Source organism: Glandiceps talaboti, chromosome 7, assembly GCF_964340395.1.
Source record: "Glandiceps talaboti chromosome 7, keGlaTala1.1, whole genome shotgun sequence".
Taxonomy (NCBI): domain Eukaryota; kingdom Metazoa; phylum Hemichordata; class Enteropneusta; family Spengelidae; genus Glandiceps; species Glandiceps talaboti.
Window position 1 is genome coordinate 11,688,746 of NC_135555.1, and position 16,738 is coordinate 11,705,483.

Below are 16,738 nucleotides of genomic sequence, written 5' to 3' on the forward strand. Positions count from 1 at the left end.
AAACAGCACAGAACTATCAAAACACATTTGGAAACTGAAAAGAAACAATGAGCCTTTTTCCGTATCCTGGTCCATCAACAAGAAAGCCCAAGCATACACCAATAAAACAAAACGATGCAACCTGTGTTTAACCGAAAAACTAACTATTATTAAAGCAGACAAAAGCTCCACACTAAACAAAAGAACTGAGTTGATATCCAAATGCCGACACGAGAATAAGTTTTATTTGTCCAACTTCAATAGAGCATCTATCACCTAAACTATTAAACCCGTTAACTAACGGAACATCAAAGCCCAACATGGAACAACCCGCCAACACTTACTTGTCCGCACCCAATAACCCACACAATAACAACCAACACCTCCACACATACAACACCTACCCACCGACACAGACAATAGTGATGGTATTTCTATTGTCTACACTCTATATATACAGCACACCCAGAGAGTAGGCCTCAGAGTGTCTGATGATCGCAATATGCGTGAAACTCCGAGTTACACCCAAGAAAGAGTTCCAGTACTACCAAAACTATTACGCTCTGCCACTGCGGTATAGAGCACTGTCTTATAGCAGATTGATACTCACCGAGTTATATATATATATATATATATATATCGCTCGCCAACTATAGAAGTAAACCCCCGTAAGGAAAAGTTTAGTCTGACCATCTTGTTACGCAATATATACATACAAACATTAAGTGTATGAACCGACTTTAACAATCCCAATTTAGTTGTCTGAAGATCACTCAAAGCGTGAAACTCTGAGTAACGACTTACTACATCCTTATTCTTTTGAATTAAGTCTATAATGCTCTGCTACTAATATTTGCATCGAGCACTGTTCTCTCCAGCGAGACACTCATATTCACATATATATATATATATATATATATATATATATATATATATATATATATATATATATATATATATATATATATATATATATATATATATATATATATATATATATATATATATATATAATATTGTTTACCTTGTCCATATACCAGAGGGTATATATATGGTTGTTTACCTTGTCCTTTTACACTGGACATGTTTACCACAAACTACAGTCACATGTCAATCTACTATGTCAATTTTGATACTGACAATACTGACAGACTTACATAAACACATGTTTACATGCAACGTAAACAAGTCTTGACGAGTAATCAATCCTACTAGTGTCAAGGCAGGTCAACAGACTTTTAATAAACATGCCATCACTTTTTGAGAAGCTTAAGTAGTTCGTTGATGGCTTTATACATACATACATACATACATACATACATACATACATACATACATACATACATACAGAGACATACAGACAGACAGACAGACAGACAGACAGACATACATACATACATACATACATGCATACATACATACATACATACATATGTACATACATACAGACAGACAGACACATACATACAGACAGACAGATAGATAGACACACACACACATACGTACGTACGTACGTACGTACGTACGTACATACATACATACATACATACATACATACATACATACATACAGACACACATACATACATACATACATACAGACAGACAGACATAGACAGACAGACATACAGACAGACAGACACAGACAGACAGACAGACACATACATACATACATACATACATACATACATACATACATACATACATACATACATACATACATACATACATACATACAAACATACATACATACATACATGTGTGGTATGTAAGTGCCACTTTTGTTCTCGAAGACCTGTATTGGGCCAGACACCACGAAATAGACACAAGTCTGAACTCTAATCATATCATTCATGTCATTCCTTTAGGGCATTCAATAAACTTAAAGTTATCTATCGGATACAAAAAGGTAGAGTCCAGTGTATTATTAAAAATGTACATCAAAATATTTTATGAATCGTATAGGCTTTTCCAAAATGGTGGCACTCTACTTCCTGCCTGTGTGTACATTGGGGGTATACATGGTATAGGTTACTTGGTTAATCATAGAGCACTGCTGCTTTTTCCTCGATGTCTGAACATACGAGAACCATCCCTGTTTTACACTTAGGGTCAACGCTCTTAAGAAATGGTACTATGAGGTGAGGATACCCCCAATTTGAGCGAGGGCGCTGTATTCTCAATTTCCTGTTTGCAATCTGGAATGGTCTATTGCATAGTTATTTAAGTACATGTAATATGGACTTATTCTTTATGTATCCAGAAGAGTGAATATTCTGTTTTATTGTCTTTGGAAATGAAATTATATTGAATATGTCCACTACTCATTTAAAGCTGCACTGGCTGTAACTGGAATATTTATATTTTAGACCAGACAACCCAAAATACATTCACTGAAAATTGTCCAATAAGTAGACATCGTATATGTTGATCGGTTTGATACTGATTGGTTATTTTTGCAAATTTATGAGATCAAAATTTCAACTAAATAGTCTATTGTCTCTAAAATTGTATGAAGTATATCCAAAATATTTGCGCTTTTGTAGGGCGCATCTGTAGGTTGTTTTTAGCCAAAGCAAAAAAAAATGTGTGGTTCCGCTAACTCCAAATTTCAAAATAAGGGCGAGTAGGCAGGATTTTAATTTTTTTTATAACTTTTTATATATAACATTTTTATTCTGGTTCAGGTTATGTTTTCCCGTTGTTTATATAGAGCCCTTCCATATGGTATTTGCGTTATGGGTCACACGAGGCGATGACATCTTCAAATCTCACTATTTCTCGCGTGACTTTGCAATTTTTTTTCGATTGTTTTCGATAGTGGAAAGTAAAAAAAAAATAAGTTGAGTCGGGTTACAGGAACCAAACATTTTTTTCCTTATTATAGATAATAGTAAATGGATGAAGCCAATGAATTTAAACTGTATTCCATTGCATATTTCTTCATAAGGGAGTGTTTAAAAATGACAGTTTGTAAATTTTCACCACAGTGGCAGATTACCCTCTTTCAAGCGAGTGTTAGGTCATCGATCATTTTACAAGAGATACTGCACAATCTTCCTTATCTTCTTTCGGAGATTTTGTCCTACAAAGACGAAATGCAAGAGTAAAAGACGTGTGTATAAACATCAACGGTTTAATACAAACTTTATGGTGTGGTTTGCGATGTGCCTTTGAAGGTGCACTTCATGATTATATTTCAGCGAAAAGGCACAGGTAAAATGCGTTATGTATTGTGACCGTCATTTGGAAAATACCCAAGAAATTCTGAATTTTAACTCGCTATAGAATTTTACACCACAAAACATATACGAAGGCCTTATTTGGTAGCGTACCTGACATTAGATGAACACATGAGGGCGCATGCACAAAAGTTTATGACGATACTACTTTTAGAGTGTGATTTAGGGTAATACAAAGAAATGACGTAATTTCGTAACTGGAAATGTCAAACCTATTTGAGGTTATACCAAAGTGACTATTTTAACCTTGTTTTTGAAATCGGAATTGAGATGGGGGCTTGCACTTTGAATGATTGTGTTCAAAAGAGCAAGTGGTTGGATTGAGGTCGAAGACGAATTAAATTCTACAATGGCATGACAGTGTCTGGAATTTGTTGTTTTCTGCTGCTCCCATTTCTTCCCTAAGCCTGTATATTGTAATATTTTTACATAGCTGTAATTATGTCAAGACACTTATACATGTAACAGATACTGTACATGTGAAGTAAATACAATTAAATGTATATTAACCTAGCTGTACAAAGGTAGTTGATACAATAAGAATTGCCCAAAATGTATCAAGCATGTACAATAATCAGCGTGTTTTTGAAGTAAATGATAGGGAAGCCCTTCTGTTTTGCAATTGGTTGTTACCGGTGGGGGTGACGAACAGATGGAAAAATCCACCGAAGAAACTCACTTTAATTTACCCCAACATGTACCATACAGTACACGAAAATTGTAGTGTAGTGAAGTGTCGAGACGTGTAGTTTGAAACGTTGAGGTACTGCTTAGTTAAAAGCAACAGTAATAAATCACTGAGTATAGTCTGACAGAATTCAAGGTGAACCAAGGCCCGGGTCAGGGGTATTAGTAAGAGCCGCACAAAATAGAATTCTGTAATATATATGGATTGGCTAGAAATTCCATTGCTGTATTTATCCTCCTACCTGACATGTTTGTCCAGCAACGCAGGATTCACATTTCTGGTTCTTTCTTCAACACTTATACAGCGGACGATTTCACTGGCAATGAGACCGACTAATATCATAGTGAGGGTGTTTACAGGAAGATGGTAATAAAGTGTAATCTGTGTATGATAAACAGAAATAATTTCACTAGTGTGTTTGTTATTATTGTTATTATTATTAATATAGATAATGTGTTGTGTACTTTCCCTCATACTTTGCAGCATTCGTAATTTCATGTACAGGGAATGCATGGTGGTGCAAAGACTATTTCCCATACAAGAGGAATTATTCCATTTATGACGTTGACTGCCACTCACATCATCAAGGCTAAAGCGTATCTTTTCGCTAATAAGGAGTAAATCATTCTGATATTTGATGAGGATGATCACATGACTTACGTTTAATGCGTTAGGTTGTGGTTGCCCTGTTGTACGACCTATGGTTGAACTAATAGCAGTGGCAAGTCCGTATGTCAAGCTTCCGAGAAGACCAATAAAAACACCCCTAAATTATAAACAGTAAACTAAAGATTAGCCCATCCAATACTGTTAAATGGGTCAGCTATCGATATCATCACCTAAATAACTTTAGAATTCTTTATTCTTTCAGTAAACGTCGAACGAAATGTTACGTGATAAAGTAAACTTTCCCATTGAAGTTTATGCAATATAAGGTTGATGATGATGATGATGAGGAGGAGGAGGAGGAGGAGAGAGAGAGAGAGAGAGCGAGAGAGCGTGACTGTCTGTCTGTCTGTCTGTGTGTGTGTGTGTGTGTGTGTGTGTGAGATTTGACTTCTCAACTGATGTTGGCAATATACAGATCGACAGATATAGAAGATAATATATAAAATCAATTCTCAAAACATACCATGTATTAGATCTTGGGTAGTACATTCCAAGAATATAGATGCCGACTATAGGACCACTGAAAACTCCGATAAACGAGGCCCCTAGCTCTACGAGTGTTCCCAAGTATGGCATAGCCAGGGAAAGTGATGTTGCCACAATACCAAATACAAGAGCTGAAACAGCAAGTAAATGAATAGAAAAAAAATGCAGACCAGAAGGAAAGTAAGGCGGTATTTTCTGGGTGGTCTTCCTGAGTGCAATTACGTCATCCGTTCCTCAGTATCGTTCTTCATTATTTGAAATGCTAATAGTATTCTAAACGTTCCACGTTGGACTTAATTTTCTCGAAATTTTATAACTAAGGCCTAAAGAAAATTGTGTGATTCCAATGTTAGAATAGGTGGAGTAGATAGAGTGTTTATGTTACTTTTGGTGTGTGGTCTAGTTCAGGTAGTTATGTTATCCATTATTTTCCATATGGTCTCCGTGTTATTTGTTTCTTCTCATCATTACGGATTGGAAGAACAGTTTTATATTGTCTTTTTAAGTTGATATCACTTTCCACATCCACTAGTTCAGATGAGACTTCACTATTTTCGCGACTTTATTCTCGAATGTATAAAAAAAAGTTTGGGTCGGATAACCGGAGCCAAACAAGTTCTTTTTCGGCCTTATATTACACGTAATTATATCATCCCAAAATATCTTTGTACATCCAGTCGGAAAATACTCGTGGTATAAAGTTATGTGGGTGTTTTCACTTCTCATCGTTAACTTCTATTTACTTCAGTCTATACAGATATTGATATAGACATAATTTCAGCCACTTACATATGAATTTTGATATTTTTGTGTCCCAAGCGTCGTCTCCTACTACAGGGATGTTAGAGATTTTTGACCTGTGATGGCGCCATGGTTTTACAATATCACGAAGAATCATAGCTGCGATTGCGTTCAAGTTTGATGATATGGAACTGTAAATTGGTAAAAGAAAGTTAACGTTCTAAGCTTTGCAACAAATTATATATTCGTTACGTTTTATTAAAATGACACTTTGTAATGATTAAGCTCTGTTTTTGTATATAATGTCAAAAAATGGTCATCATTTTCGATTTTTGGTTTGAAAAGTAAATTTACAATATGATCCTACTCGTGAAGGACCCGTGTCTGATATTGTACCTAAGAAAGTGATACTTTATCAACACAATTAATCACTACATTAAGCCTGGTCAGTGCGTGTGTCTGTTTACCTGTAATTAAAAACGATTATTTGTGTTTACCCCGAATTTGTTTCCAAGTCTCACCAATATAATAGTATACAAATTCGCATTGAACTAGATTGAGGTGGTGCCCCATAGACTAATGCCTTCCTGTACGTACAATAACAAACCTTTCATTATATATATTTTTTGTTTTCCCTTTTCAGGTAAAAATATAGTAAAGTTGTTTTAATAATCAAAAATCCAAACAAATACCCACATCTCGTCCAATATCAACATTGAACAATATCACAAAACTAGAAATTCCTCAAAATATTGACCAACTGACTTCACCATATATATGCTAACACGTTGCTGATAAGAACAAAAGCTTTGTCATTCGATAGAGTGGTGGTAGTTAAAGTTGGGAGATGACATCTTTCCTATAGGACAACTGTCAATGGGTTAGTTACTTGAGGGAAGTTGTCCAGATGTCATGTTACCATTTTATATGTACGAAAAATGTTTATAATTATTAACAATGTAGGTATGTTTACTTATTAACTCTCACCTCATTGCTCCGGCAAATAGACAGGAGATAAACAATCCCTGTATTCCAGGTATCTGTCCAAGTTTTGCACTTATGAAGTAGACAATTATCTAATAACAATATACAATATTCACATGGCATACAAGCGAATATTAAACAACCTGTCAATCGATTCCAAGTCTTACCCATTCACGTTTTTTATCTATCATGGAGATAATGTATCACGACAGCTTATTAACCGAATACGTATATATATATACCCCTTTTCACCCTCGAAATGTCCCATTTAAGCGAAGGTTACTTTTCGTTGTGACGTTCTACTGTTGCCGAACAGAGGTCGTATGATCTTTCCAACAATGCAAGCCTGGTGTATGAAAAGCTTAACAAAAGATCACTAGCACTGATAACAAACATAATCACCTGATCTGCCGATGTATAATCTGGTTCATAAATAGCACTGTCCATTTGACCTTCAGGTAACATACCTGTAATATAATTATACCATTGTTACAACATTAGATTACTAGCATACACTCCTCATTCAATTTGTATATGAATTCGAATTCGCCAAACGTGTCTTTTTTTCATTGCCCTTATCCGGTAAGAACGTGGTGTTGACTGGAACCTTTTTCATCCTCATTTATTGTTAGATTACGTAATTTGATATGAGATGAGACGAGCAGCAAATTCCTTGAAAGAATAATAAATAAGTCTGGTATAAAATTGGTTCTTGGGATACATAATAGGTATTGCAAAACGAGGGACTCACCAGGTGGATATGTTGTATTGATTGCCGCCTTTAAACTGCCTATGTCATCTAAAAAATAAAACATGATTTAATAGTCTTCATCTTTTGTAAACAAGTTATGAACGATGCATGATCTAATTAACCGTCACACCTAGTGTGGAAACTAAATGAAAGGCGTGTCAGTGATTATATTACATGTCTGTATCTAAAGCTCCAGTAGACATAGTAATTCGTGTATACAGCATAGCGCCTCGTTGTATTGTATCAACAATTTCAAATTATAAAAGAACATATAATATCTACTATGCGACATGCAGTATGCAGTATGCAGTATCCATTTCTATCTAACATATAACAACGAAATTAATATTCTTTACGAGGTCGCCCTGATTGGTGCAATTAATATTAATAATAATTTCCCCCTGCGTTTCGTTTGTCAGAATCTCTCTCTCTCTCTCTCTCTCTCTCTCTCTCTCTCTCTCTCTCTCTCTCTCTCTCTCTCTCTCTCTCTCTCTCTCTCTCTCTCTCTCTCTCTCTCTCTCTCTCTCTCTCATATTATTATATATATATGGTTGTATATGACTTTGTGTGTACAATAATCTTGTTTATATTTATGAGATTTCTTTCATTCAATATTTTATGGGATTGCCGTACTACTACTAGTAGTACTACCTCGTGATTATATTATTTTGAATAATCAATTAAGAAATGCCCTTACTATTATAGTACGTGAATAACACAAGTCCAATCACCATTGTGGTGCCATAGAATAACCAGAACATTGGGAGGGTCAGCAAGAGGGAGCTGTTTCATAAATATAAATAGTTTAGGTCAACATACAACTTCAAGTACTAAAATGATCATCGATTAAGATAATTTAAATACACAAGGGATGGTAGACATAATAGAGGCGAGGCGAGTTTTGCCTTAAGTAAAACAATATTCATTTTTTTAAAGTTACATAAACCTAAGAAGATATTGCACATAGTTTTAGAGTCGTGACATGTGACATTTTAATAATATATATGTGTTTATTTTCACAATCGATAGCATCAGGAGTTACCCTTGAAATGTTAATATAAACAACATATGTACATTACTATGTTTTTAACTTTGACTTAAGACAGTTAGCACCAATAGTAGTTTTATTCTCATATTAGGACAGAGCCACTGTTGAATCTCACAAACTGACAATTCTATAATGCTTTCCTTTTTAGCTTCTTCTGCAGTTTGTCACAAAAGTGATACAGTCAATTCATTTTGCTCTGCATCTTTTTTAAAGAAAATATTAAGATATTTGTAATACTCACCTTTGAGCAGCACGTACAGATTTGGCACTTAGGAAACGCTGTACAGAACCTTGAGCGACACCGGTATTTATCATTGAAAATCCACCATAGATAAACATAGTGAAATATGTCAGACGAATTGTCGGATCCAAACTGAAACTGTACAACATTGAGTAGCATGAATATTTGAACTAAAACCTGAACATGTATTCAACTTATTTTGCCGTACTGGAATTTGAAGCTCGACTACATACATGTTACCCAATTTATTATGTATAGATGCATTTATGTGCTACTAACTATCAAACCAGAGTGACTATAAAAATTTTAATTACGCGGTACCATGTGATGTTAACGTCTGGCACAAAATCTTTGTTACACATTCCATAAATGAAAATGCATACACTGATATATAGTCTGTATTCAGACGCAGATTATATTTTGTATTCGTATTCCTAAAAAAAACAACTTCTAAAATATGATTTATTTAAATACTAGTTGTGCGCAAATACATAACCTATAATATACAATCTAATAGTCAGCATGCTCAATGCACATACATGCAGTACGCTACTCACTCATTACTCACTCACTCACTCACTCACTCACTCACTGAGGATTCGAACACGTAAAATTATAATCTAGCGGCGTCTTGACTTCATGGAACGTCCTAGATCCTGCGCACACCATGGTTAATTCCATTAATTTCAGCGGCAACAATAGCAAAAAAGTCAAGACAACTTGACACTCTAACACTGATAGTGTGCTTGCAAGCACTTACAATGACACATTTTATCTCACTGTAAACACAAATCAACTTTATTGTATAAAACATGGACTCGTCTGACAACTTTATTTTAATATTTGTGTTCACAATGAGATAAACTGTAACATTTCATGTGCTTGAGCCTTATCAGTGTCTGTATTTTGTCTGTGCAGTTGTGTGAGATGTAAAACAAAATATCAGGCTGTCGATAATTGAAACTATATAGTCTTCCGGTTTGGTAGTAATGTCAGCAAAATTCTTGTCTCTCCTGTTGTAACGTGTGTGTATTCGATCGAGTTTTGTGTGTGTCACAGCCGTGGAAAACTCATCAATAACCTACGAAATGTGTATCATAATGTAGGGAATGAGTACATTCTGTGTTTCACAATTTCTTTCAGCGAAGAGTTTGAATCATCGAACAAAAGTGGTTGCGTCCTAAAGTTATGCTTTAATTCACAATGGGAATTGCGCATAAACCTACTCAACATGTAGTTTCCCCTGCTCCTCTGAATATTGTAGTACATGTTCCATGCCACCAGCTTCTTTTATACCAAGGATAAATACAGCAATCACGGCAGCCGTCATGACAAAGAATTGAAAGACATCAGACCAAATCACAGCTTTCATGCCACCCTATGTTGAAAGAAATATATGCAACATTTCAGGACGTAGTATATACCTTTTTGGAGTGTCACAAAAAATGGTGCAGCTCATCTATTTTGCACTTATAAATCTCTCACAGACATATGCTGTAAAAGAGTTGTTATTCACATTTCTAACGATGTGGTACCAAGATGCATGTATTTAGATAATTATGCTTTCCCGTCATAAAAGTCATGTGATCCATGCATTACGATCATATATGCATGCATTTTATCAAAGAATTATTGCATGCTTGAAACCAGAGCAGGAGCAGTTATTAGGTAAATGCTTTACTTACCAGTGTTGTATAAAATGTACAGACAATACCAATTATTAAAGATGTTAGCCAAAGGTCAATACCCTGAACTGTTAAGTAAAACATAAAATAGGATTAATATATGTATGAGTCTTTCCTCTTATACTAGCACTATATGCCGTCCGGTATAACCACGCCAAAGTTACGACATACAATTTAATACTTTGACTTTCCGACTGCAATCAGACATGTGACTTCTATATGGTACTTCAAATTTCGTTTGTCATGAGAATTTGACTTTCTATTTTACAATAAGACAAATGAATTCAACATGCCATTCTACACTGTATCTCACAAACAAACAAACAAACATGCAATGTTACTCTTCAACGTTCTGTATTACTATTGCACATTTCACGTCGTGAATTAAATTTCACAACAGAAGACGAACCCATTGCCAACTGGAAAGTGTCATTATCAAATAGAAGGTCTACTGAAAGATTAAATGTACGGTAAAATTCTCAAATAGAATGTTGTCTCATGAAATGGTGTTGAGAAATGAAATATCTAATTGTCAAAATCAAAGTCGCCGTACTAAATTACATGTAGTAATACTGCAAACAGGAAATTGAGAATTTAGCGCCCTCGCTCAAATTAGGGGGGGGGGGGTGTCATCACTTCATAGTACCGTTTCTTATGTTTATATTTAATATTGCACTACAAATTCATAATGTACAAATGCTTTCCTTGACTGAGGAATTAATTATTATGAACACCCCTGTCATTACATTACACATTATCAATAAATAAACACCTTTCACTCTAAGGTTATCCTCACCTTGAAGTTTTCAGATTAGTTCAAGGACATGAGGCAACAATTCTGGTGTCTATAACAATATTGAATAACATGAATAAAGACAACATCGTCAAGTTCCTGTTTATAATTATTTCAGTATCTTGAATCGATAATTAATATATAATTATAATACACAGAGAAATATTTAAACTCGATCGAATCGCGCTGGAATATATATAGAATATACAGGACGCTGCGTTGTCACATGGAGTGTAGCGATTGAATAGTGTCCCCAACGGTCGTAGAATTTTCTTCTCTGTTTGGTTGCGCGATCGCGAGCTCGAATGATTGATATAATGTCAAATGTGATATGCGTATGTGTTACATATACCTGACCCCCGCCCCGTCCCGTCCCAAATGCATGAAATTAAATATTGAAACACACCTTCACACGCAAACAATAGAGATACCTCTATTATACACACAGTCAAATGGATTGAGAAGAACAGCAACTGATCAGGGGCAAGAGGCAACACTTCTGGTGAAATCCGAAAATGATAATGATATACAGGTAATAAAGGCCCAAGTTAGCTATGAATCACATTTACATACTTACTTCTTTATTTATAATATATTTTACTAAACTCGTTATATACACGTCTACACATACTTGTTATTTTGGGTATAAGGCCAGAAATGGAATGATTAAAAATTAATATTATGTACTTATACACTTTCTGGTCTTTTAAAAAATGAAACATTTTAATAATCGCAGAAAGTATACGGATATATTTAGTCTGTAATGCTTTTAATGGAACATGATCATGGTGCAAAATCGACGCTTTAGTGCGCTCGCGACAGCTGACGCATTGCTTGCCGTGCTCGAGCTCAAACGCATTCCTAGTAATACAGAGGGTATACGGAGGACACGGCATCGGATAAACCAATCAGGACGCTTCAAATCATGTGACCAATGAATTTTCTCGCTAAGCGTGATACCACCTGCTGCCCTCTTGTGGTGAGATATATTTTTTGCGTGTTGCAGTACAATATGAAGTTTGCAGGACATTAAAACAGATTGCCGAAACAGCATATTATTTTAAATGAAGTTCGAAACGTCCCGTCTTTTGCGAGGGAAATACTGTATAAACAAAAAACGCAATTGGTAATATTTTACTTTAATGAATATTTAGTGCCGAAGAGTTGCGGTAGGCTCGAACAAACAGTTGATTCCGGTCTATATTGTTTTCATAAAATTACGCAAAAGTGATCATTAAACAGTAGTCTTCATATCTGTGTCTCTTCAAAATATACACTTTGAATGAAGGAGAAAACGTAACATCATTTGACTGATTAAACAAACACAGGTACGTTTGCCCAAAACAGAAAGCGTCCGTGAACGAGGGCGATGTGGTTCCAGGCATACGACAAAAAAGGACACCAAAGTGTCCCACCCCTTCTTTTTTTAACGAACGAGTAAATTGAGCAAATTGAGCAGATGTTGAGCTCGTGGAGTACTTTCATGGACGTTTGCCAAGATTCGAATAATTCTATGTACTTACTGGCTTTGAAGGCTAGAGCAGGACCTGTTATTGTAATACTCATAAAGAGTGTTGCAGAGATCGTTCCAAATATAACTGCTATAATGCGAATATTATAGTGATAACGGTAACTTAGGTACTGAAAAAAAAACAGAGATGAAAATTACCAGACGTTTTTTTTGTTTTTTGTACTTTATTATGTATATCATTTATAGGCTGACTGTTCAGATCGCTTACCTCGTAAATGCTGATGAAATTAAAAGTACGGATGAAAGGGACGAAAAAGTATACAACCAGCATTATCCCCCATACATAACCAGGTAGCAAGAAAGCAAACTGTATTCCATGGACATATATTTCAGCTGGAAATCCCATAACGGAAATGGAAGAGGTGAAGGATACGAAATATGACAGAGCTATCGGTATCCATGGAATGCTGCGACCTCCAACCAAATATCTATAAAAGTGAATTGTGAAATTGATTTTGAAGTCAACTTATGTAGATGATATGAGTTTTGTCAGGGAAAGCATATATAGGGCAAGGTTGTTGAAGTAGTTAATAGCTATCTGAGTAGAAGTCTGAGCAAGACTGATCTGAAACTAGGCTGCATTCTGCTTAAAGATTAATAAGTTTATGAGAATAATTTGTAACCCAATAATGGTATCGCAAGAGAGATTCACCTAGGTATTTTCATAACAATCAACTTGTCAACTGAATTTGACATGTGAATCGCTAAAGGTATACTAATCCTGTACATGTCAAACATTAGGTCAACAGTTTGACATAAATAGGGTACGTATAAATGCCCTCTATGATGAATAATTTGGCTTCTCCTATTTGTTCATATGGCATGTTTTAATGAGGGTGTCCTTTGCTATTTATATGTATTCGCAATAAATATGGGATTGGATGTTCTATACACAACCATGTGCGTCTCATTTGTTCTATGAAAAGACTATTTGTGATGCTAGTGAAAATCAAAGCTGCCAGCAGCATTGAAGGAATCCAATGCTAGGCACAACTGTGTTCATTTTTGAAATGTTCATTCCCTCTACTGTAATTGTTACAATATGTTAAAATAGATGCTACCGTTTACAAGGACTTGGGAATATGATCAATTTAGTGAAACAAGTGAGGGTTGTGAGCGATTGTAGGGTACAATCCCCACTTTGACATTGAGCCGTAACCAGAACGCCTACTCGTGTATTAAATGTCACTACAACCTAATTTATGTGAATGCATAACTCTGTGTGATAGAGTGTGGTGTACGAGTCTGCAAGGCATGATATACGACTTGGACAATTTATCTTCCCCGGTAAGGTCTCAACATGGTGTCGTATCTACGTAAACACAACAATGGCCTGTAATAGTACTTTACCACATGGTATAGAGGGTCAAAAGAGAACAAAAAGTTCGACTTATTCGCACGTGCACTTAGTACATGTGTAGCGCGGGAACAGAAGCCAGGGTGTTGAGCAAGAAATCAAATGGCTGTCATTTTCATGACATGCCTGGGTGTTAAAATCACCAGATGTGTTATTAAGGCGGGAGGTACATAAGATTTGTTGTTGACGATTCAAAATCATATTAATCAACTATTAGACTTGACAGACAGACAAACGCGTAAAATAGCCCTTCCTCAAGGGAAAATAAAAATGGGGTTAACGTTTTAAGCGAATTGCAACTGCCCAGAATACGAATATACCAGACCTCCACGACGAGTATAGATCAATATCGTTTACAAAAGTTTCATATTTTAATTCACGTCGATTATAAATTTCATTATTGGACCATTTTATCTAAGAATTAGTACTTACTTTGAAGTCGTTTGTTGCCCGCCTTTAACCATCGCATGGTAAATTCCAGTAGCTGTTGAAACCAGTAACATAGCAACAAATATCACCCAATCCACCGCTCCAAATTTAGTAACATCATTCGAAGACATGGTGTGCTTTTCACGAATATATATGCTCCACTACAAAAACTATATTTCTCACGGCTTATAGTGTCTGACAAGTGTGAACTAGATATTATCCCACATTCCATATCAATACGCGACTGAGAGTCATGTCTATATATAGCTATTGCTGATTGATTGATTTATTGATTTATTGATTTATTGATTGATTGCCTGTAGTAGTAAGTTGATGTATTTATAGACTTATTGCTTGAATAACATGATTGGAACGGCCGGACCTACATATCGCTTGTCCAGTAGATGATAATGACTGAACGTTTACCAATATGCAGTACAAACAGGTCAACGAAGCCATGTAGCTGATTTTTGTTCTCTAATGACTTATTACATTTTTTGACAGACAAGTAAACAAAGAAATGACGTGTGAAACTTAGTGCCAATAATCATAACCTGTGACCTTGGTATTTATAAACGTACATGGAAACGACAATATTTTAATGCGGAGTGATACAAATTGATATTTATTTACTATCAATCATTTTGGTATGAAAGAGCCATAACAAAATAATCTCACAACCAAACGGGCGCAGATGGAATACCTCACATCGGGGAATATTTGTTTCTTGACCTCCCCCCTCCCCTCGAAAATCATGTAGGGTATTCCACTAGGAAACGTGGATTCTACTGCTTTCTTCCAAATAATGACAAATATGTCAATACAGTACTGTCTTTGATGTATATTGAACAGACCTGTTGGCATTTGTGTACATTGTCAGAAACTTTAGGCAGTGTAAATAAGAAATGGCAGACTTGTCTGATATGCAATTGTGCGCTGTCAGTTTAGAACGTTTTCATCCAGGTAATTTTTGATATTGTCAAAATTTAAGTGGCATTTGTTTATTTAATTTCTACGAGTCGATTACTCACATCCACTGGGCCATGGTGCACTATAAACTGTAGGAGAGAAAGAATGTCGTTTGCCGATGCACCAAAATTTAGGTCTCTCAAAAGTCACGAAATGTTCAAGAAAAAGTACATTTAACTGAAATCTGCTTACAAATGTTGGTCGAGCCACTGATTCAGAAATGACCCAAATCATGTTGGATATATATAGACATGTTCACCTCTATCTTGCCATCTCTGCTAGATCGATACTGCTGACAATAAATTTGGTTAAGTCGGCTAAAATGACAATATTTGAGGAGCCAAATGTCAAATATTCACCATAACCGTAGATATGTTTTCACATTTCCACCATCTTGACGGCACTATATTAATATAGACAATGTCAGCGAATATTGTTAGCTACTCAAATACGGCGGACAATTTTCAAGATGGCCACAATCCGAATATTTGAAATGCATTTTTCAGTTTAAAAATGGACATCATTGCTAAACATCTTTCAACTAAGTGTCTAATTATATACTTTTGGTCATTCTATCTCGTACTAAAACTATAATTAACAGCTTACAAAAGTGATATTGTACAAAAACGAAATAATTTGCTTAATCTATTTCAATAGCAGTACATTATTGACTATTTACAATCAATGAATTCGTCAATCCATTAAAAATTGGCTCCTCGTTGTTATTTGTAAGACAAAAGTAAAGAATATATATTGTTCTCGACTGACTTTAATAAACGTTCTCTGACAAAATTAATCTTGACATAAATGTTAAACTTGAAGACAACTGTTATGAAAATTACGTGAATTGATTTTCTAATGTCCAGGTTTGTGTTATTGTATTGTATTGTGTTGTATTGTATTGTATTGTATTGTATTTCTAAATTTGAGCGTTATCTATATACATTCATAAAATTATTAATACTAAAGTATATATGTTAGATATGAATACATGTATTTTATTAGGCTGAAATATCAGCCGTTGTAGGCGCTCTTCTCACCTCTTTCCACTTCGGGGAAGGGATGATAAAGACGTCACCCACCACCCCATGACATATGACACAGTACACTACTCTTTATGTACAAACGAAATGTTCACCATCAAAA

The 16,738-nt window shown here is 35.3% G+C and overlaps 1 protein-coding gene and 1 long non-coding RNA gene across 2 annotated transcripts in view; one reads left to right on the top strand and one right to left on the bottom strand.

Moving 5' to 3' along the window:
- The window catches only part of LOC144438338 (uncharacterized), a 302,136-nt gene that overhangs the window by 268,331 nt on the left and 17,067 nt on the right, over window positions 1-16,738 (top strand). The window lies entirely within an intron of this gene.
- On the bottom strand, window positions 3,009-14,754 carry LOC144437293 (sodium-dependent multivitamin transporter-like). Its single transcript, XM_078126217.1, has 15 exons — window positions 14,627-14,754; window positions 13,046-13,265; window positions 12,830-12,947; window positions 10,514-10,581; window positions 10,055-10,206; window positions 8,829-8,966; window positions 8,237-8,322; window positions 7,540-7,587; window positions 7,191-7,255; window positions 6,792-6,880; window positions 5,853-5,995; window positions 5,041-5,194; window positions 4,569-4,674; window positions 4,150-4,289; window positions 3,009-3,063 (listed from the first exon to the last, which is right to left on the bottom strand). The coding sequence occupies exons 1-15, from the start codon at window positions 14,752-14,754 to the stop codon at window positions 3,009-3,011; spliced, it is 1,710 nt and encodes a 569-aa protein (XP_077982343.1).

Bases quoted from the DNA above. Each gene is read 5' to 3' on its own strand.
- LOC144437293 (XM_078126217.1), bottom strand. From the start codon at position 14,754: ATGTCTTCGAATGATGTTACTAAATTTGGAGCGGTGGATTGGGTGATA. The intron at 13,266-14,626 runs GTAAGTACTAAT...TCACTTTTATAG, and splicing joins GGGCAACAAACGACTTCAAA to ATATTTGGTTGGAGGTCGCA. The intron at 6,881-7,190 runs GTGATTATGTTT...TATTGTTATTAG, and splicing joins ATTATACATCGGCAGATCAG to ATAATTGTCTACTTCATAAG.